Here is a 20675-nt window from a genome sequence, read left to right as displayed (position 1 = left end):
TTTTTTTTTTTTTTTTCCTAGGAACTAGAAGTTTTTTGCCCCCCATCTTTTTATTCTTTCTCATCTGGCTTCCCAGTCTCAGGTTAGCACGACTATCAGGACTATCTCCTATTATGTAGCAAGACTAGTGCTCCTCCGGGTCTGTGAAACTTGCACTCAGTTTTTGGGGTTGTTGGGGTTCACCGATGCTGGATTATGGTTAGGGTTTTTTGTTTAGGGACAGTGGAATGCAATGCAGCTCTATAGCAGTAAGAATGAGGGGGGCGGGGTGTGTGTCTAGGCATTGCTTATAGTACAGGCCAGGCTATTTGTCCTTAGCCTCTGTCTTAACTCCATTCCCTGCTCCCTGCTGGATAATTGAATCGCCCGTTTGCAGGGCTATTAATATCCCTCCCCATTCCATTAACTATTTTAGGAAAGGGGCTGCTGCCAGAGAGGAGCAGAGCGAGGGGCTGTGAGTTTGTGTGTGGTTGCAAGATCTCTTGTGAAACCTTTCTCTCTCTTGGTTTTTCTTGTTAAAACTTTTGTGGAGTTGTTCCTGTACTTAATCCCTTTTTCCAAGCTCCACATTTCAGTATCATTCCAATATCCTTTTCCTGCTATTTTGAAGACTCCAGCTGTCCTGCTTCTGTTGGAGGATTGGCCCCCACACAGCCGGAAAAGGTATGTGTTTGCACAGTCGTTGGGATCTTGCAGGGATTCTAGCCCTCTTAAGGGCTTTGTTTATCATGTGGGTATTCCAGTAAAACAGCCAGCTATAGAGACTATTAGGGATTCAATAATGATTCCGTGTAGCTATCACAGATGTAACTAAACAGGAAGAATCATAAGGTGGACTAACAGCCACCACAAGTGTGTGAGGAAAGAAAATAGATCTGCCATGTGTGAGTGATCTCCTGAGGCCACACGCCAAGGGAAAGATCAAGCTCATTTCAACAGGTACTGATTTCCACCGATAAATAGCTTCAGAAGGAACACTGAAGAAGGCACTTGTTAAAATGCTGGTCCTCATGATCGCTTCACCTTCCAAGGATACCTATTATCTGTTTTCACTTTTATATTTATGGTTTTGCCACACCTCTGTGGCTTTCCATTCTTTACAGACGGTTGTGTTAACGATCAGTTCTAGGTTTGGTTTCATTGGGTTTCCCAGTAGAATGCCAGGAATGGAATCCGGGTTCTCAGCATTGTTGTCGTTCCACAGGTGCCATGATCAAGGTGCTGCCCCCCCCACCGGTGGAGTTCCTCCGGATCAGCGACCGGGACTTGACTGAAATCGAGCTGCATTCCGTGGAGTCGATCAGCGACCTGCAGCGGCTGAACAGCAACTCCGAGCTGCTCAAGACTCCCCCAGGTCTGGGTCTGCACCGTCCGTCCGTCTGTCTGTGTGTGTGTGTGTCTAAACCAGGCAAGCCCTCTTCCAGTGTTTATTTTGCTGTTGAGCGCTGGTGATTTCTTGTGCATGCTTGACACTGCTCACTGCATATTTATTGATGGTGCAACCCATCATTGCCGTCAACTCCTCTGTAAGGTGAAACTAAAAGAAACTAGGTCTTATTACAGCAATCCACAGCTGGCATTGAGCCACCAGACAAAGTAGAAAAGGATTGCAGTCTGTATTGGAATGACAGCTGGGTGACCCGCCTCGTTTTCACTTGCAGGGGGTGGCCCTCCTCGCCACCAGGACAATGGGAACCTCCCAGCCCCGGCCCAGGCTGAGCGTGCAGTGCGTTGGCCCCGGCGGGCGTGCTGTACCTGCTGCAGCCCTGTCTGCTGTCGGTACCTCTGGGTGTGCATTGCGGTCCTCCTGGCGCTAGCAGCTCTCGCGGGCATCTTCTACTTCCTGGGTAAGAGGGCACCGTCACTCTGCACAGCCAGGATGGCATTGATCTGATGTGGATCAGAGTGCTTGGTCTTTTTAAATGGCTTTAAGAGGATAATGACTATTCCTCAATGCTTAACGATAAAAATGACTTGATCTTATATTAGCATTGGAATTATAATAAAAAGTATATCTTCAAAATCGCTCAAGCAATATATATATATATATATATATGTATATATATATATATATATATATATACACACACACACACACACACAATCCAGTTTCAATGGTGCTAGCGTGTAATAATTCTGCATGAACCAGATCCAAATGTTTAGGGATTAATTGGTACAAAACATCGGCTCGAATGGCATTTTGGTGCCAGAATAAGCAATTCATTTTAGAATGCCTATGTCTGGTTTCTCTGAGCCTGGCTTGTGCTAATCTTAGATTACCTAAAGTAACATCAAGTAGTCCAAGATTAGTGCCAATCTACAGTGTCTGTGAAACCAGCCAGTAATAAACAAAGTAGAAAAACATGTTAGCATCAACCGCTATGTCTGCTGTCTCCAGTCCAGCAGAACGAGTCCCTGTACTCCCTCTCCCTGGCCATCAAGCAGAGGAAGGAGTTTGTGAAGGAGCTGGCCCAGCTCGCCCAGACACTGAAGGAGCTGAGGGTGAACCTGACCCCCACCTGAGGAGCCCTCCCTCCCTGACTCGCACAGCCTGGCTGGGAGAGTGACAGCAGACCCAACTGCCCGGGGACCCACCAGCAGCACACACTGACAAGACAGACTGTCCATCATTTCCATTCGCTTTAGTTAAATACGGCAGAGATTGGATGAGTCTGCGATGTAGAGAATGCAGTGCAGGCTGCTGTTTCCATAGCCGTGCAGTGGTAGATGCTGAGGACTCGTTTGTAGATGCCATTGACAGTTGCTTGCTCTGGTTGGCTTTAGTTTTTATTTTTATTTTTTTTTGAGGCGTGACCAGCGTTGGCAGTAAGGATTGCAGAACGGTATAAGCGTGTTTGGAATTTGGGTACGCATTTTATCAGATCTAAATGCACAGGATTCTCATTGATGATGGTCTGTTTTCTCACCACCACAGAAGAGATTTGTTTAAAGGATATGGATTCTTCACTGACAACATTCTGTATTGGACATCAGATTTAAAGTAGAAAAACAAGACAGACCATAGTTAATATGTAAGACAAGAGAGTGTAAGAGATCGATTGGATGTGAAAAGACAGGCAGAGCAGAAACATCTACTGTTGCAATAATAAAATAATAAAAAACCGCTTTCCACGTTAACTGCAGCTAGACTTTTTTTTCAATAATAGTTTAAGCTTTTGTTTGTCTTTTAACCCTTAAGACCTTGGGGTTTATTTGCAAGGCTCAGAGTTATTATTTTGTGAAATGTCATTATGGTTGCATGTTATTATATATATAACGCAGTTGAACGATAACTAGACGTGAACATCAGATACAAGTTACCATCAAGTACATGAGAGCCCGAGTCCTAGGTTCATAAACAATGCACCCAGCCTGAGCAGTTATTGATGTAGCCTGCTGGGGCTCTTCATGTATTCTCCTGGGTCAATGACAAGGACTTGTGCACATGGTGTAGCTGGGTTTTATAATGGGTTAACAGTTCATTTGGAACAAGCTGATTGTTTTTTTTTATTTTACTATTTTTTTTTTTTTTTTTTTTTTTTTTTTAGGTGTTTTTACAAGGAAATGCTGCACATCTCCAATGGTACCAAAATACAGAACAATTTAAACAAACAAATGTAGAAGCTCTGATCAATAAAAATGGTGCAGCAATTATCAAATGTAATGCAAACATCCCATTGAAATGAATTAATATAATCTTGAGTGAGGCAGCACTATCGTCACTGAGAACTGGCATTGCAGCCTGGAAACAGAGTCATTCTGCGAGCGTCCAGGGCAAAGCAGCCCTGCCCGGGTGGCATCGTGAACCTGCACCATGCTGTGGAACTGCAATCCTGCTCAGAGAGGGTCCGCCCATTCCCTTCCAATGGCAGAGTTCCTACAGCATCTGGTTCTGGCAGCGCAGCCCGCTCCAGCCCCGGTAGCACACACACCTAAAGGAATCCTGCAGCTGCCGGAGGTCTCTCTCGCCCAGCTCCCCCCTCGCGCTCGGAGCTCCCCTGCCTGGCGAGGGAGGGGGGATGATCTGGAAGCTGTAGGGGCTGAGGTGGAACCGGGCGTCCGAGTTCTGGTCCCCCCGGGCACAGCGGCCGTTTCCACTGCACAGCCTTGCGCTGCACTGCCGCGCTGCCGTGGTCACGTTCACCACATAGCGCCCCAGCACCCCGCTAACATACTGCTGCAGCTCCTCACAGGTATGCTACACACAGAGAGAGACAGGCTCAGCACAGGCTCACATTATGATATATACTAATAATACAGTGGTTGCATAGTCTTGTAGATTGTTCTGCGTAGAGGGAGCTTGTTTGTCTAATATTTACCAGCTAAGCATGCATTTTAGCTTTAAATATGTCAATTTAATTACTGAATTAAATGATTTGTAACTTATGGTGTGGTGACTGACCTGTGTGCGGGCGAAGCTGAGGTCTCCCCACAGGACCACCCCCGCTGCCCCCAGAGAAGCACTCTCCCCGATCGTGTGCTCCAGGTCCAGCTGGAACAGAACAACAGGATTCAGTAGAAGAAACTCCAGCCTCGAGCACTGTCTAAACCGGGTTTCATGTAAAGAACGGGACACAGCTATTGGTATACAAAGTATATTAAAGAAACAGGCAGGTCATTTATTTCACAAGCGGAGAGTCCAGGATAGAGGTGGCCAAAGTGCGCCCTTCCAGTGGTGTTTGTTCCAACCCTGTTCTAAATTGTTTAATTGAACCGACTAAACCACCATGCAGACCCCAGTGTAGTTCATTATCTCACTTTACTTGCTAAACCTGTAGTGGAATGGCCCTCCAGGACCATGTTTGGACACCCCTGGTCTAGGGGACCTGAATTCAATTAACTTTTAGCAAGAAAAAAGGGTATTGCGTGAATTCATATTTTCTTCTGCTGTTTCTCCCCCAAGCTAAAAGTTAATCTAATTAGGCTTTGTGTGAACTGTACAGTACCTCTTACCAGGGCGCTGGTTCCTACCTGGCTCAGGTACTTCAGTGAATGCGTGAAGGCCACTCTGGCGTAGGGCAGGACGGGGAGGGAGCCGCTGGCAGAAGCGAACGACGCCGCCACCCTCATGGCTTCCAGCACTCGGTAGCGTACGTAGAGGGCCCCCTTCTCCGAAGAGGCCAGCGGTCGGTTCAGGTAGATGCTGGGGTACAGAGCTGTGGATCCCCGCCACAGCCAGGCCAGGCGGTCATTTCTCTCTGGGTCCTTGGGGTGGCAGCGCCCCGTGTAGTTCACAACCTTCTTCCAGTTGTAGTTGTAGCAGTCAGGAAACTTGTAGTAACCCCACATGCCCGAGGGCCTGAGCTGACTGCCCAGCTGCAGCGTCCTAGACATCAGCTCCCTGGCTCCCATCTCGAATTCCATCTTGGCCGTCTCTCGGACCTTCTTCTCGGGCAGCTCTGGGTGTTGCAGCCTCACCAGCGCCTCAGAAACCCGCCGGTATTTCCTCATGGAGCCCCAGTTCCTCGTCCACAGCGGCCGCCACTCCTCCCAGTCGATGACAGCCAGTCCGCTGAAGTCCTCCCGCAGCAGTTCCTCCATCTCCAGCTTGGCTGTGCTCAGGTGCTTCTCTATGGGAGCCTCCTGAGGAACGCCCCCATTTGTGAGCTCCCCTTCGGGGGTGATGTAAGGGTACTGGCCCAGGCTGTCCCGGTAGAAGATGGTCATGTTCTGGCCCTGGAAACTCTCCTGCTGGTTCTCGACTATGTCAAACATGGCCAGGTCAAAGGTGACCCCAAACTTGGACTGGCACCTGGACGTGGGCATGTTCCACACCACCACAAAGGGCTTGCGGTGAACGATGGGAGGGGCAGCCATGGTCTCCAGTGGTCCCATGCGAGCCTGGACTGCAGCCACTAACAAGGCAGAGGCGACTAGGAAAGCGGTTCCTGAGAACATACTGGTTTCTTACAGTGATGCCCTCCCTGCAAACAGAGAAAAACAATGTGTACGTTTTCTTAGTTACATTTTAAAAACAACCAGAATGCAGAAACCAGAATGCAGTCCCACAAACGAACACAACAGCAAAAAGCTCTGATTTAAGATGATTTTTTTTTTGCAAACAACTAAAAGTAAATGATAATTGTATAGAAGATTAATATCAAAATGTTGTGACTTAACAAAAGTTTGATGTATTGTTTTTCATGTCCTCACATAGCTTCCTCCCTAGATGTACAATCTGCCATGGAGCACAGCAGTCAGAAGATATTGAGGTGAGAGTCAGGGCCCCTGTGAACATCTGCATAAGGCTGACCATGCAGCTGATACATTTATGGAAGTGGCTTCACTTAAAAAGAGCTTGCAAGTTATTTAAAGTTAATTGTGGGCTGTTCAAAAACAGGTTGGAGAGTCATGAAACCTTTCCGGGCTGTTAGTCATCAACAATCTAGAACTTTTTTTTTTTTTTTTGCTGTATCATGCTGTATTTAAATCGTCAAAAGAGATTTATTTTAAACTTACTAAATAAATAACCTTGTATCTGGATAAGTTGGTGTATATTTCCTTTCACACACACAAAAAAATAGTTTTGTAGGGTTTGAGTCTTTCAATATGTGATACGCTGTTGGAGACCCGAGCTGCTGTTTATTTCACTTATTGACCACTTCCATTCATTTCAATCACTTAGCTCAGTTTAAGCTATGAAGCTGAAGCTGGTAATTTGTAATAGTGCAGGTGGGTCTCTGCTCAGTATATGTAGTGATTGCACAGAAAGAGAAACACAGCCACTGGTTAGTGGCAAGTGACCTGTTTATGTTTACTGTCGGCTACAAATGAAAGCTTTTAATCTGAAAACACAGGCAGTGATTTTATTATTCCCATTCCTAATGCTTGTGACTGAAGTCTCCAGTAAATCCAGCAGATATACAACACAACACAAAGGTTTAATATTACAGTATGAAGAGTTTATTTTTGGCAGTGAAAAACATTTCTCAATTTCCCATCTTTTATAAAATACAAAAAAAAATCAAACATCAATGTGTTAAAGGAGAACTGAGGAAGGTGCAGTGGGAGCGAGAACACCCTTGGCAGGATTCTTGCAAAGGCAGAGATCAGAGTCCAAGGCTGGTTTGTACAGTGTGTGTCTCAGGTCAGTAACAAAATCTAGAACACATTTGCTTGTTGGCTGTAAGAGAGACCGCATCTTGGTTGCAACGTTGGTTGATTGCGACTAAAATTCTAGTAGAGCAGAGTTTGTAGGACACCAATGTTCTTCTGTCCAATGGTACACTAAACCAGAACAAGCTATCTTCACAGCTCCTTCTTCATCCAGTAGATGGGCTGGCCTTTGAGATCTCGGTATGGTGTTTCTAACAAGGTCTGTCCAGGGGGATCCTTGGAGCCAAGAGTCTTGAGCCCTGAGGGGGGAGGTGGTCGTGGAGGGGGAGGAGGTAAATGATTGGCTGGAGAGGGGGGAGGTGGGGCTAGAGGAGGAGGAGGAGGAGGGGTTAAAGGGGTAGGCATTAACTGGAATGGGGCTAACGGAGGAGCTTGAGGAGAAAGGGGAGGGTTTAAAAAGGGGGCAGGGGGTGCTAAAGGGGGGGACTGTGGAGGAGGTGAAGAAGTTTGATTCAGTCCCGATTCATCTCCTTCTCCGCTAGTTGCCGGAGGTCGGGAGAACCTTTGGAGCACCTCCATGGGCATGAAGGTGGTCATTGAACCTGCGTTCTGGACGGGCTCTGAGAGGACGAAGCCCAGGTGTGCGTAGAAGTGCTGCTTGTCGTGTGTAGTCAGGCAGAGCCTCCAGAACCCCCTGGATCTGGCGTAGCGCTCGGTGGCCTCCATCATCCTGCGCCCATAGCCCTTCCCTCTCAGCTCCCGGGAGACCACCACCGTCTCCACGAAGAGGCTGCGCGGCTGCCCCACCACCAGAGACAGCCTGGCGTGACCCAGCAGCTGATCCGCCCGCGACACCATTACCAGACAGACCGGGAAGCCATCGCAGGATTTCTCCAGGGAGTGGATCCGCGCAGCTCGGCTCCGCTGCCACTCTGAGTTCACTAGGTCGGCACACGCACCCACCAGGTCAGGGCGCCGGTGCAGCGGGACGACCGTGACCTCGGCATCACACCTGCAGCCGCGACACGGACAGACGTTACCCAGAAGGTCAGAGACTGTTTTATTATAATGCCTTTCTAAGCACTTTACTAAACTATCCAGTAAAACCAGATCTACTGATAATGCTAACTCATATAGATGATGAGCATGAGAAGCTGAAAGAAAGAGGCATGTTATATTTTTATTTTGTTATGTCAAAGGTTTTTAATATTTAGAAAGTACCATTTTTAGTAAAAGCCTGTGGAGTCTGTGTTGTTACAGTACTTTGCTTACCATTCTTCAAAATGTTTTAATAAAATAGCAATATTGGTGAAATCGGACAAAAACAAACAGCACTAGCAGTAGCAAACAAATGATTCTGTTAAAGATGAACTCACTGAATATATAATCTTGTCTCACAGGTGTTTCTGGTAATTATATTAATCACTCAATCTTATAGTGAGTATTACAAAATAACTGCCTGGGGTTACAACTGAGCTAATGGAGTAATTCTTACATCTCTCTATCAGCAGCTAAGCTACAGACACTGCCATTTGGCCAAGCAGTTGAGTGTCTTGATTAAGAGCCGAGAGAAGGGCATAACAGTCCTGATTCCCACTCCAGAGGGTCTTGTTAGTGACAGACCCACACCAGTGAATCACACATCATGCAGACTCCCTGCAAACTCCATGCACTCATTGAAAACTCTGTGACTCTTTGCAGACTCCATGCACAATCCCTGCAAACTCCATGCAGACTCCCTGCAGATTCCTTGCAAACTCCTTGCAGACTCCATGCAAACTCCATGCAGTCTCCCTGCAGATTCCTTGCAAACTCCCTGTATACTCCCTGCAAACTCCATGCAGACTCATTGAAAACTCTGTGACTCCTTGCAGACCATTGCAGACTCCATGCACACTCCCTGCAAACTCCATGCAGACTCCCTGCAGATTCCTTGCAAACTCCCTGCAGACTCCTTGCAAACTCCCTGTAGACTCCCTGCAGACTCCTTGAAAACTCTGTGAATCCCTGCAGACTCCCTGCAGACTCATTGCAAACTCCATGCAGATTCCTTGCAAAGCCACAGGGATGTTTTGCTTTTGCACAAAAGAATAACACATTCTGAAACCACTCATCTGCGTCCCCAATTTCATTTCAACCAACAACCAGAGTCATGCCTGGAACAGCCAGGCACACCTGCTGTGTCATGAAAACGGTCAGACTTCACAACACTGTGAAGAAGCTGTGAAAATATACTGCCAAACCATGACTTCAAACACTTTGAAAATGTACTCATCACGCTATATTTAGACAAAGGTTGTGTGTGTGCGTGTGTCTGCGTGTGCATGAGTCTGTGTGTGTGTGTGCGTATGCGTGAGTCTCTGTGTGAGTCTGTGTGTGTGTGTGTGTGTGTGTGTGCGTGTTGGTCTGCGTGTGCGTGTGAGTCTGCGTGTGTGTGTGTTTTTAAATCAAGTGTAATTGCACTTTAAAGCACAGTATCAGTACCTCAACATTTACAGAATGCACAACCTCAGTAGTATTTCACTCTGTAACCCTACACTTGTATATTGCACTCTGACAAAGGCTCTTCTGTGTTGAAACGCTGGTGATGTGTTTTTATGAATTTAAGATATATAATTTTGGAGCGCATGGAGTGTGCGGTTCTCTTTCTCTATTCTGACTGGTGGACTTGCACCTCGTCTACTTGGTGTGCAGGCCCTTGTTTTCTTTTTAAATACAATAACATGGCGTGCCTGCGAGCATGTACAACTCGAAGCTATAGAGCTTCGTTTTTTTCAATCCAAAGTATTAAAGTTTAATATTATTTTTATTATTAATTTATTTATTTAACAGGTGCCTTTATCCAAGGCGACAGTATCCATTTATTATGTATTTTCCACTTGATTTTGTTTAAGAAAATAAGTCTCTCCCTTATCTAGTTCGCATCTGTCTGCACCAGAACAAGGAGAAAGGAGCCAGTTATAAACTGAGAACCAAGCCCATAAGAACTGAATCAGAACTGCTTCTAATGGAAACCAATCCACAGAACCCACTGGACCCAATTTAGAAAGAAGGAGCACAAATCTGTCTGTATTTTTAAGAGGCAAAGAATAACAGCAATTACAAAATACAAAACCAGTAGGACTCGGAGAGAGACAGAGGGAACACACTCACCTGCTCACTGTTCAGTCCAGAGCTGTTCAGAAGCACACAGAGAACGTTTGGCACAGAGAGACTCAGGCTCTGAGCTAACAGTGTCAGGAAATGAGGAAAAAAGCCTACAAGGTCTTGTGATCACAACCTCTAACAACACTCGCAGACCACAAAATAGTTCAATCTGAAATAGCGCTCAAGGAGAAGTGGTCCTGCTCTGTGAAATACATGAATTAGGGACTGGCTCGGGGAATGGAAGACGTGTTAAATAGCTTTTTCATCATGGTCACCTGAAACACACCCCTCTGAACAGTCCATTCTCATCTCCCCAGCCCTGCCATTACACTGTGCCTGAATATGAACTATTCTAAACACTCCATTCTAAACCTTGTATTAAATAAAAGAAGTATGTTTCTCTTCTCTGTTAGGCCACTGAGAAACTGCAGTGCATTTATTCTGAGAAATCCCCTTGCCTCACAGGTAAACGTGTAGGTCTTCAATGTAGGCAAAGTAAGCTACAGGAGTTTGTAACAATATACACAATAGTTTTCACTCCACTCTGGGATAAAAAAAAACTGACCCATAATATTGATATGTAACAGTAGTGCTTTTTCATTTTAGTTGTGCTTTCTGAAAAGAAGAAACGCCTGCAAATATTACAAACCCGGTAAGAAGCAACAAATCGGGTTGAAAGCGAGACAGGGGAAAGACAGAACTTCACATCCACTGATGTTAGACATGCTGGAGATGATGTACAGCACTGTACTTGTAGGCTCGCTTCAGGACTGCTGATATAACAGTGCTGCCCCCCGCCCCCTCCTCTCATGCTCTCTTCTCTGAAGCGTGGGCTGCCTGTAGCTGTCGGTCCTACACTTCCCTTTTCCCCTGTAGACCAGCCTGCACTCTCGATTTCCTAAGGCAGCCTGGGTGCCGTTTCTGAGGTTTTGTGGTGGATGTGCAATTCTTTTTTAACACTGCTATAAGTAACCTATCACATTTCCTCTACAACTTGCCTGGTGCAGTATCACAAAGCAAAATGTACATCATATATATGAACAAGCAGGCACAAGAATCATGCATCTGTCACAAAGCATGCAGTAATAAGAAATGTAGATTTCATTATCTTGAAGGGTTTTATCGTTATGACGTTGATTCTAATTTTGTTTTGGTGTTTTTTTTAAAAGAATGTTTTATAAAATGCTGTCAGCTTTAACTGCACCACCAGATCATATTTTGTTCTGCTAACTTACTAAAAGCACAGCTTGCATTTGCCTGCATTAGCATGGACTGTGCAGGGGACTGCTCTGTGTATTTCTGTAATTCATTAATCTGAATTACTATCTTTTGTACTTCCTTCACAGAGGAACAACACTTCAGAACCACACATTTCACACATTCTTGTTTTTCAGTTAATTCTGTAACTTCCCGTTTGTGGGTTAGCTTCAGAAATATCCAATTCACTGGTGTGGATGAAGGCATTTCGCTGAAACTCTAGTCTGCTTGACTTAACATGTATAATTAAGAGACAGAGTCGAGGTGATGAGCAAATCAAATACAGGTGGAGACACGAGGCAATTACATTTGTAACTGCAGTTCGCAATGGTAGTTGAACTTTGGCAGGCCTGTGTAACTGTAATTGTAATTATATCATGCAATTCAATTACACACCTTTCCAGCTTAATCAAACACGGTTCCATGTTTTATACTGAGCGGCCAATATTCTCATATTTTCAACCCCTTTCAGTGACTCCTTTTGTTTGAAAAAATAAAATGTATACAGCATGTTTTTTGTTATTTGTAACTGCTGGGTTATTTAGAATAAACACAGTCAAAATGTTAATGTTTGTAGTTGTTCATGTTGCTTTAGTAGTATAATTGTCACTAATTACTGCAGCATAATTGTAACTGCATTTGTAACCCAACTAAATATCACTGTAACTGTAATTTAAGCAAACAGTGCTGCTATCATTTTAATTGTAATGATAATAACCGACTCCACGTCTGTGCAAAGGCCAGCGTGCAAGTGAAAAATTACCGACTATAATAAGCAGCACACCATCAGAAACTCATAACTATGTACCGCACACAAAACAGCCCTTACTGCAAGATTAAAATGAGTAAATCGTGAATTGCCATATAGTTAATGAAAATGGAACTACTGTCTTTCACGCATCTAACATTTGATTCTGTTTGCGTCCTTTAGCTCTTTAATACAGCTGTGTAGTATACCTCTCCTTATATGGGCATTTTGCTGTATGATTCTCAACGCCAAGTTGATACATTAAACAGTTAAGCACAGTTTTGTATTCTAAAATAACCAAATAAAAACGCGCTGCTTTTTCGCAACTCGAAGCACGTTCCGTCTAGAGCACACACAAAAGAAGCATGCATAGTTTTTTAAAGTACCGCCGATGTGTCCTCGTTTAACGAGAAGCTAGTATACGTTAGTGATACTGTGCTTTAACAGTTTGGAGCCCAATATGAAGTTAAACACGTTTGAGCTTTGTTAATGTTACTTCAGTCTCAATGGCACCGTGCACTCGTCCCAACCCTCCTGTTGCATCTACGTGGATTTTTTCGTTTTCCTGATGAGATACCTACATGATTCACTTGTGCACCCGCCGCTCCAGGAACTAGAGCTACAAAGCGTGCGCTTTGACAGGCTGAAGAAGTCTTCGCAAACTGCCCAAGAGGGCATTCATTTCCGCATGTGAACAAACAAAAAAAGCCTACCGTCTATCGGCAAGGAGGTTAACAGCATCCAATTATTTATTTATTTATTTATTAAATAAAGCTGCAACACGACTCATTCGAGCACTACAACCACAAACATTGCTTAAGTATTTTATTCGTAATGTATTTGAAACTAAGATGCACTAAGTACTTGTTTAGAGAATGTGTCAGGGTTTAGGAGGGTCATTTCAGATTGGCATTGCTTTGGATCTACATTTTAATGTTGCACATTCATTCTGCGGTTCATCTTTGCCGTCTAAGCAGCAAGTACCCTGACACTTCACCTGTGCTGACGCATAAAGGCTTAGACGGGTGGAAATAAGACTCCCTTTGCATAGCAGCTTGATCCATTCCTGGGGTTACTATGGGCTTAATAACTAACACCTGAGCTTGTTACCTATACATTGTGGCTAATCAAGCTCATGGTAAAACCTGGAATGGGTGAAACTACGATGCAACAGGAGTCTTATTGCCATCCCTGCTTATACAGTAGTTGGAGGCATTTTAAAAGCAAGCCATTGATATAAAGTGTTTTTATTGGTTTTACAGGTAAACAGTAAGACATACACAATATATAATTTGCACTGAACTGCGATATGCTGGAAGGCACGTCAGTTGGATAATGACCACCACACTCTGTTGAGGTTTCATAATTATTTTTCATACAATGGCTGTGCAGACACACAGTGATGGGGTGCCCGGTCTCTCCACACTGCCCCTCATTAACAATGCCTGAGGCTCAGATGTACTCTTTCATTGGGTTCTCCTTCCACGCTGGCAGAGCTGACAGTTTTTGGTCGAGGTCCTTTCCGATAGGCCACCCCCAGGCCTTGAAGAAGGGGAGCAGGTTCCTCTTCACCTGCTGGGAAAACTTCTCCGCCCACAGGTTCATCCTGCTGACCTTGTCTAACCTGGCAGCGCTCGGTATTTGCTGGTAGTCTGAGAACAACTGGATGAACGGCTCCCAGCCGAACCCTTCCTGCAACTGAGTGACAGAGATAACAAAATCCACAGCTAGGAATGGGTGTGTTAACTCATCTAAAGGACTGAAACCACAAGAAACAATGTGCCACAGACTATTTCAAAGCACATACCTTCTCTGAGGACTAAAAAGAAGGCATAAAGCAGGAATGGATTAGGGCTTTGTGTGTCCCATACAAGCTAATAGGAAGTTTCGTTATTTAAGCACGTACAATATCATTACAAACCTGCAGGTAGGTCTCCAGACAAACCCACACCTTCCACTGGTCCAGCCGCGCTCCATTTCTCATGTAGTTCCTCAGGCCTTCTCTTCGGGTCTTTGGTCTAAGCATCTCATGAGCCCGGCACCGTGGGGTTCCCAGGACCTTCTCGTGAATGTAGACAGACCACAGGTTGCAGGTGGCCTCAGTGGTGTGAGGGGGGAACTCCCACGCTGCACTCTGCTGGTTGTGTCCTAACTCGTGGATGGGGCCCCATATGCTATTGGAGGTCATGAAGTCCAGGTGAGCAATCTCCTTCACAGAGTCCAAGTGAAGCATTATAGGATAGCCAGAGTGCATCCAGCCTGCGAGAGTCAATAGAAAGAGCAAACAGAAACGGCTGGCTTTTACATTTTTATTTGGCATTGTCATTTATACAGTACCAACTCCATACACCATTGTACTTTAGCAATGCTGTCCATGAAAACGAATGGCACATTTAAAACCTATACAAAAGCCAAGCATAAAAAACTAAGATAGATTAGTCAATTATTAATATATATATATATATATATATATATATATATATATATATATATAATTTTTTTTTTTTTTTTTTTTTAAGCAAAAATGCATATGATCATTTCAATGTCAAAGAAGCATTTTACACACAAGGTTTGAATGGGATGAAGCCTATTCAATCAGTGAATGCAGGGATTACTCAAGTGCAAGGGTATTGGTAAAGAAAAGTGAATGCAGAAACCAGCTACAGTCTAATCTCTAGTAAAGACCATGTCACTGGAGGTGCACCTGTGTTAGGACACTTCAATGCCTGCTGATATGGCACGTTTCCAATGTAAAATAATAAACAAAAAACTGGGGCTGGGTGCGTAAAACACTAGGTATTCAGTTTGAGAATAACACAAGGACACATTTCCCCTTAGCTGGGGTATTGACTCTTACGCTGCTTTCTTCAACACCCTTAAACTCACTTAAGGGGAAAACTAAGGGGAAATGTAACTGGCCACTGGCTATAAAGAGAAACAACCTGGATATAAAGTTTCCTAAAAGCAGGTTTGACTGTACTTGCCAGCACAGATCTGGACGTCGGCCACAATGCGCTCTGGCCTGGGGAACGGATGGGGTCTAGCTGCCAGCTCTGCGATGCCCCTCGTGATCCTGTTCCACAGGCAGAGCAGAGGCTCGGGGTTGTCCAGGTGGCGAACGCTGTCCGAGGGGACAGTCAGGATGATGCTGTCAGCCTCCAGCTCAGCCCAGGGAGCGGCGTAGTGCCGGACTGTCCTCTGCCACTCCGATATGCTGCTCTGACCTGCACCCGCAGTAATAAACCCCTTTATTTAAACTTTCCGTTCAAAACTTTCCTTGCAGATCAATTGTAAGTGGAAATTAAAAGAAACAACATTCCTGATGATTTCTGTATAATACTGACGTTATCTTGTGATAAGAATAACATATTAATATTAAACAAAACATTCTCATTCTCGATGCGCATGACACCCAGTGGACAGTCAGGTGTATTTCACCTGCAGTGAAAAACTGTTTGACAGGATTTCTGACAGAACAATGCATGACGTGGTGCTTTACAATCCAAACTGCATTTTACAAACATTTGGATTTAGGAAGAGAGTTCAACACTATGGTCTGGTTTCAGCTGCCTTACCAGCTTTGAAGAAAGGAGCCCTGACCGCTCCCTGCACAGTGATATTGACCGGGCCAAGCTGGCTTCCCGCTGGTACTACAATGTACAGGAGGCCCCCCCACAGGCTGGACACAGCTGTCCTCTCCCTGTTAATGGGGAACCTTCGGATCACCACCGGGGGGCGCTTCAGCTCCTCTTTATCACTCAGATCGTCAGAATGGCAGCCAGTCTGAACCTGCAGGTTGAAAACAAACGGTGGAGATATAGAATGATTTTCTTTACGTAGCATTCACTGCATCTCTTTTTTAAACTGTCTGAATTGAATTCGTACCTGCCAGCCTGCCCCAGTCACTGCCGAGGGGACAATGACATGTGCCGTTTTGCCTGGAGAAACGAACAGCCCAGTGCTCCTCCATGCACTGCAACCTGTAACAGGACACGAATGAAACCAAATGAGCTCTTTTATTGTTTGCTTTGCTTTCCTAAATGAACGGACGCTACTGCTAGAGCTACTTTCTGTCTAAAACAGGGGCACACAAACTTTATGGCTCGTCCGAAAATAATTGTGTATGCTGACACTTGTGTTGTTTCTGAATATTGCTGTTAGTAGCAGCAACCGTTTTTGCTTAAAACAATTGCATTTTTTTTCTTCTTTAAATAAGCAGCTATTAATATGAATTGAAACCATTAGATTTCTGTTAAATGATTTTGGTATACGTTATCCATTTTAACATCCAATGTAGTTGAAAATGTTTGCTCACCACAGCCTAAAGCAATCCATATCTTTGTGAATACTGATTTTAGTTTGCCCATCCCTGGTCTATAGCAAGGATAAAATATTGTCAGAAAGAGCCTGATTTCTTACCCTCTATTGTCCCGTTGACTTGCACTTCAACAGCAGGGTCTGCAACCAGTTCAGGAACGCTCCTCATGAGGACAGGCACCAGCGCTTCTTGGCACAGCGATTCACTGTACAGCTCAGTTCCTAAATTCAGCAACATGATCTCTTTGGGGTTTCTGACAGGGTTACAGTTACTGGCTTGAGGAATTCCTGTCTTTGTCACAAGCATGGTTAAAATCTGACACATCATTGAGTACCGAGGGCTTTCGTGTGCCTTCATTCTCAGGAAAGACGCGCAGTCGCGTCCCAGTGTCTTCACACAAGGCTCCAGTGCTCCCAGAGGCTCATTGCTGTGAACGTGTTCCCTGAACTTAGACAGTGCTTTCTGAAAGTGATACAAGCGTGCCGCTTCCTGAGCGCTGGGAGCTCGGTAAACGGTGTTTTTGAGGGTGGACGCTGTGATGCTGATGCCGAATTTGTTCAGGATTTTGTTCCCCGGATATCCAGCCACTGCATCCTGCTCCGTGTTGCTGTAGGACCACCACCATGCCTGACCTCCAATGAGCAGCCCTCCCCCTTCCGCGACAAACTCATGGATTTCAGCAGCCTGGTGGTCTCTGTATGAGGTGCAGCAATAAACGCTCATGCCGTCTTGGAGCTCTGATAGCTGGCAGCAGTATCCCTCCTCGCTGAGGTGCTGGTGCAGCACGGTGAGGTTGCTCTGGATGCCAATCTTGCCTGGTTTAGCCGCTCCGAGCCAGCGCACGGCATTAAGGACGAATTTCTTCAGTGGTGGGTGGCTGAGCTGGCTCTCGTGGGACAGCACCACAATCCGGCCCTTCCCATAATGAGCCGCTGCGAGAATGGCTCTGTTGGAACGGTCCAGTACGATCGGGAACGCCAGGGGCCCGTGAACCAGCAGAGCAGATGGAACACTCTCACAGTTCAGATTGAAGTCAGTCACACCGTCCAGGAGCAGCTTCAGATCGTGTTTGATGTCTTTCCCGTGCCTGTGTGAGATACTTACAACAATTAAACCCACACACTTACAGTGCACGGCAGAAGTCTAGTCCGTAAAACCGCGCCCCCAGTTTTTCCCACAAGACCAAAATCTTTTCTCAGCCCCAGTAATAAGACTCCCATTACATAACAGTTTGTTCCACTTCTGTTTTTACTAGGAGTTTAATAAGACACCTGAGCTTGTTGCCTTTACACAGTGGCTAATTAAAAATCATAGTAAAACCAGAAGTGGATTTATGGAATGGGTGAAACTGCAATGCAACTGGAGTCTTATTTCCATCCCTGGTTCTGTAAACAATGTGTACTGAGATGCCACCCAATCTTTAAAGGACTGTAAATCAGCAAGGGTTGAAAAGCCCAGATGTGATTCAGGTGATATGCTTTCCAAAATCATTTCAACCAATTAGAAGAGAGAATGTGAGAGAAAACAAGCATACTCACGAGACATCGAGCGAGCTTAATGGAATACCTCTGGAAACTGGGAAAACCCCTTTATCTCCGTACTTGGCTGTGAAATAGATGCCAGACACGGTGGTTACTTTGTTCCCAGGGAATGCGAGGAGAACGTCTTCCCCAGCATGCGTGCTGGACCAGTGCCAAGCCTGACCGGCGATGAGCAGCCCCCCTCCGCTCTTTACAAACTCGATGAGCTCCTTAGCCTCACGGACACCATAAGCATCCATGCAATACACACCCAGGGAGGCACTGAAAGGAGCAGACTTCACGCTGCAGCCAGAACTAGCAAGATGCTGCACGAGGGACTCATGACCAGCCTGGACGCCGACCGAAGCACCTGGGGTGGGGATAAGCCAGCCGACGGCATTCTGAAGGAACCGTCCGAAACTGGGATCATGCAGGTACCCTTCATGAGCCAGCACAGCCACTCGACCCCTCCCGTAGTGAGACACAGCGATCAGGACCTGGCCCTTGTCATTCACTGCCACTGGCAAGGCTCTGTCCCCAATCAGCAGCAGCTCGCTGGGAACTGGATTACCAGTAAACTTGAAAACTTCAACCCCTTTAATCAGTGAATTGTATAGAGCTGTGGGATCCATTCTTCAGCTGGGCGGTGCACCTACAGGCACAGAACAACTGTTATTCAATCCAATTGCCAACACAGCAAATACCCCAACACAGCAAATACCCTGAATAGGGTAACCTATTCAGCAACAAGTGTTACGTCCAGCAATTCTAACACTGTGGGCCAATTTTCATTCAGTTTTTGGCAGTTTTTTTTTTTTTAAGGAAGACGAACAGTTGGTTATCAAAACTAGAAGGTACTAAGCCCATAAGGCGAGCACTTGAGTGAAGTTAAACACAAGCTGCAGTGTTGTTAAAATGACTCAATTTGAGTAAACTACGCTCTACAATATGTGGTTTACTCGACTTGTTTGGAGGTCAGCTTGCGTCGCCCTCCTAGGTGTTAAAATCCACCAAAATAAACAAGAAACACGATAACAGGAATATAACTACACTCAGTGACAAGCTGAAGTGACTGTGCACAGCATGAGCATTTCAAGTTGAAACTAACAGCTTCAAAGTGAAAGCAAGAAGCTGCTTCTTAGCTCTAACCAGTACAGCGCAGCAGAACACAGAAAAATTCCCTTGCCTTTTATATTAACGGCATTCGCAGAATAGAAACACTTTTACGAAGAGATTATCCCTTTTTTCCTTTCTGTTTCGCTTTGCTTCATAAACTGTAGCGATATTACAAATAAACCAAATACACAGTGGGCTGACAGTAGGTAACATCAATAACACCAAGTAAAAACAAAGAAATTCAAAAAGTAACGTACTTTACAAAACATTAAAAAAAGTAAAAATAATGCTGATGTTGTTGGGGTATACGCAGAGCTTTTCACTCGAAAGATATTTGTCGAACAGAAGCAAAGGGATGTGATTAGAGAGTGCGCTCGCGATTGGAAATGAAAATAAACAAGTTACCTTTTTGTGACGGTGATTTGATTTAAATTTCAAAGTCTGCTCTTGTACCTCGTCGTATGCACAGTTGAAACGACCATTCGCTGAACTGTTGAGCCTGGTTGCTGTCTGTAGCGGTCTGTAGCGTCTGCTTATTATGGGATGCTTTTTTTTTTTTTTTTTAATCAGCACGAGATCATAGAAACAGAAAATAGACCCAGAATCCACATTGCGGTAGAGACGCGGCGTGCCTCCTTTATCTGTTTCCCTGGATCGTTCTGGTTTTGAGGAAGGAAGGTGTCGCGGCATTATTATTATAGATAGGAATGCACTGTAACAGTATTATAGATAGGAATGCACTGTAACATTATTATAGATAGGCATGCACTGTAACATTATTATAGATAGGAATGCACTGTAACATTATTATAGCTAGGAATGCACTGTAACATTATTATAGATAGGAATGCACTGTAACATTATTATAGATAGGAATGTACTGTAACATTATTATAGATAGGAATGCACTGTAACATTATTATAGATAGGAATGCACTGTAACATTATTATAGATAGGAATGTACTGTAACATTATTATAGATAGGAATGCACTGTAACATTATTATAGATAGGAATGTACTGTAACATTATTATAGATAGGAATGCACTGTAACATTATTATAGATAGGAATGTACTGTAACATTATTATAGCTAGGAATGCACTGTAACATTATTATAGATAGGAATGCACTGTAACATTATTATAGATAGGAATGTATTGTAACAACTTTAGTAAATGTTTAGATTTTAATGTTCAAATTGTAACTTTTGTAAATTGACTTAATTATCGATTCCATATCTTAAAATAATCCTGATTAGAAGGATTCATCTGCTTGGAATATCTTTACATTTTTGGGGGAAAAATAATTGATGTTTATATTTTATATAATTAATAACTATCCTGAAACTTTCAGAAACCTTTTAATCTTCAAATAAAACTCTACACCAGATGTAAAGATTTAAACTCCAAGGGTATAAGCGACAGAGTTCGGATGTGAGCAAGCTCACTTTAACAGAGTGCAGAATGTAACAAACGAAAAGAAATGTCATTTTTTAAAAACGAATGTAGTC

General features: G+C 44.5%; 3 protein-coding genes across 3 annotated transcripts; all 3 read right to left on the bottom strand.

Annotated features, from left to right (window-relative positions):
* Nucleotides 1-3508: 3508 nt before the first annotated feature.
* Nucleotides 3509-12783, bottom strand: LOC117964102 (hyaluronidase-2-like). Its single transcript, XM_034906494.2, has 4 exons — nt 10210-12783; nt 4972-5924; nt 4403-4492; nt 3509-4198 (listed from the first exon to the last, which is right to left on the bottom strand). The coding sequence occupies exons 2-4, from the start codon at nt 5896-5898 to the stop codon at nt 3878-3880; spliced, it is 1338 nt and encodes a 445-aa protein (XP_034762385.2). The 5' UTR covers nt 5899-5924; nt 10210-12783; the 3' UTR covers nt 3509-3877.
* On the bottom strand, nt 6881-12876 carry LOC117964008 (N-alpha-acetyltransferase 80-like). The gene is made up of 2 exons (XM_058999943.1): nt 12790-12876; nt 6881-8068 (listed from the first exon to the last, which is right to left on the bottom strand). Coding segments are annotated over exons 1-2 (822 nt in total). The 5' UTR covers nt 12792-12876; the 3' UTR covers nt 6881-7248.
* A 563-nt stretch (nt 12877-13439) lies between these two features.
* LOC131701590 (TRPM8 channel-associated factor 2-like) lies at nt 13440-19802 on the bottom strand. The gene is made up of 8 exons (XM_059000377.1): nt 19568-19802; nt 18065-18698; nt 16628-17613; nt 16094-16188; nt 15784-15997; nt 15193-15432; nt 14130-14467; nt 13440-13906 (listed from the first exon to the last, which is right to left on the bottom strand). The coding sequence occupies exons 2-8, from the start codon at nt 18676-18678 to the stop codon at nt 13661-13663; spliced, it is 2733 nt and encodes a 910-aa protein (XP_058856360.1). The 5' UTR covers nt 18679-18698; nt 19568-19802; the 3' UTR covers nt 13440-13660.
* Between the last annotated feature and the right edge of the window lie 873 nt (nt 19803-20675).

This window comes from Acipenser ruthenus, chromosome 25 (assembly GCF_902713425.1).
Source record: "Acipenser ruthenus chromosome 25, fAciRut3.2 maternal haplotype, whole genome shotgun sequence".
NCBI lineage: Eukaryota > Metazoa > Chordata > Actinopteri > Acipenseriformes > Acipenseridae > Acipenser > Acipenser ruthenus.
Note: the sequence above shows the minus strand (reverse complement) of the source record. Positions and strands in the feature narration are given on the sequence as shown.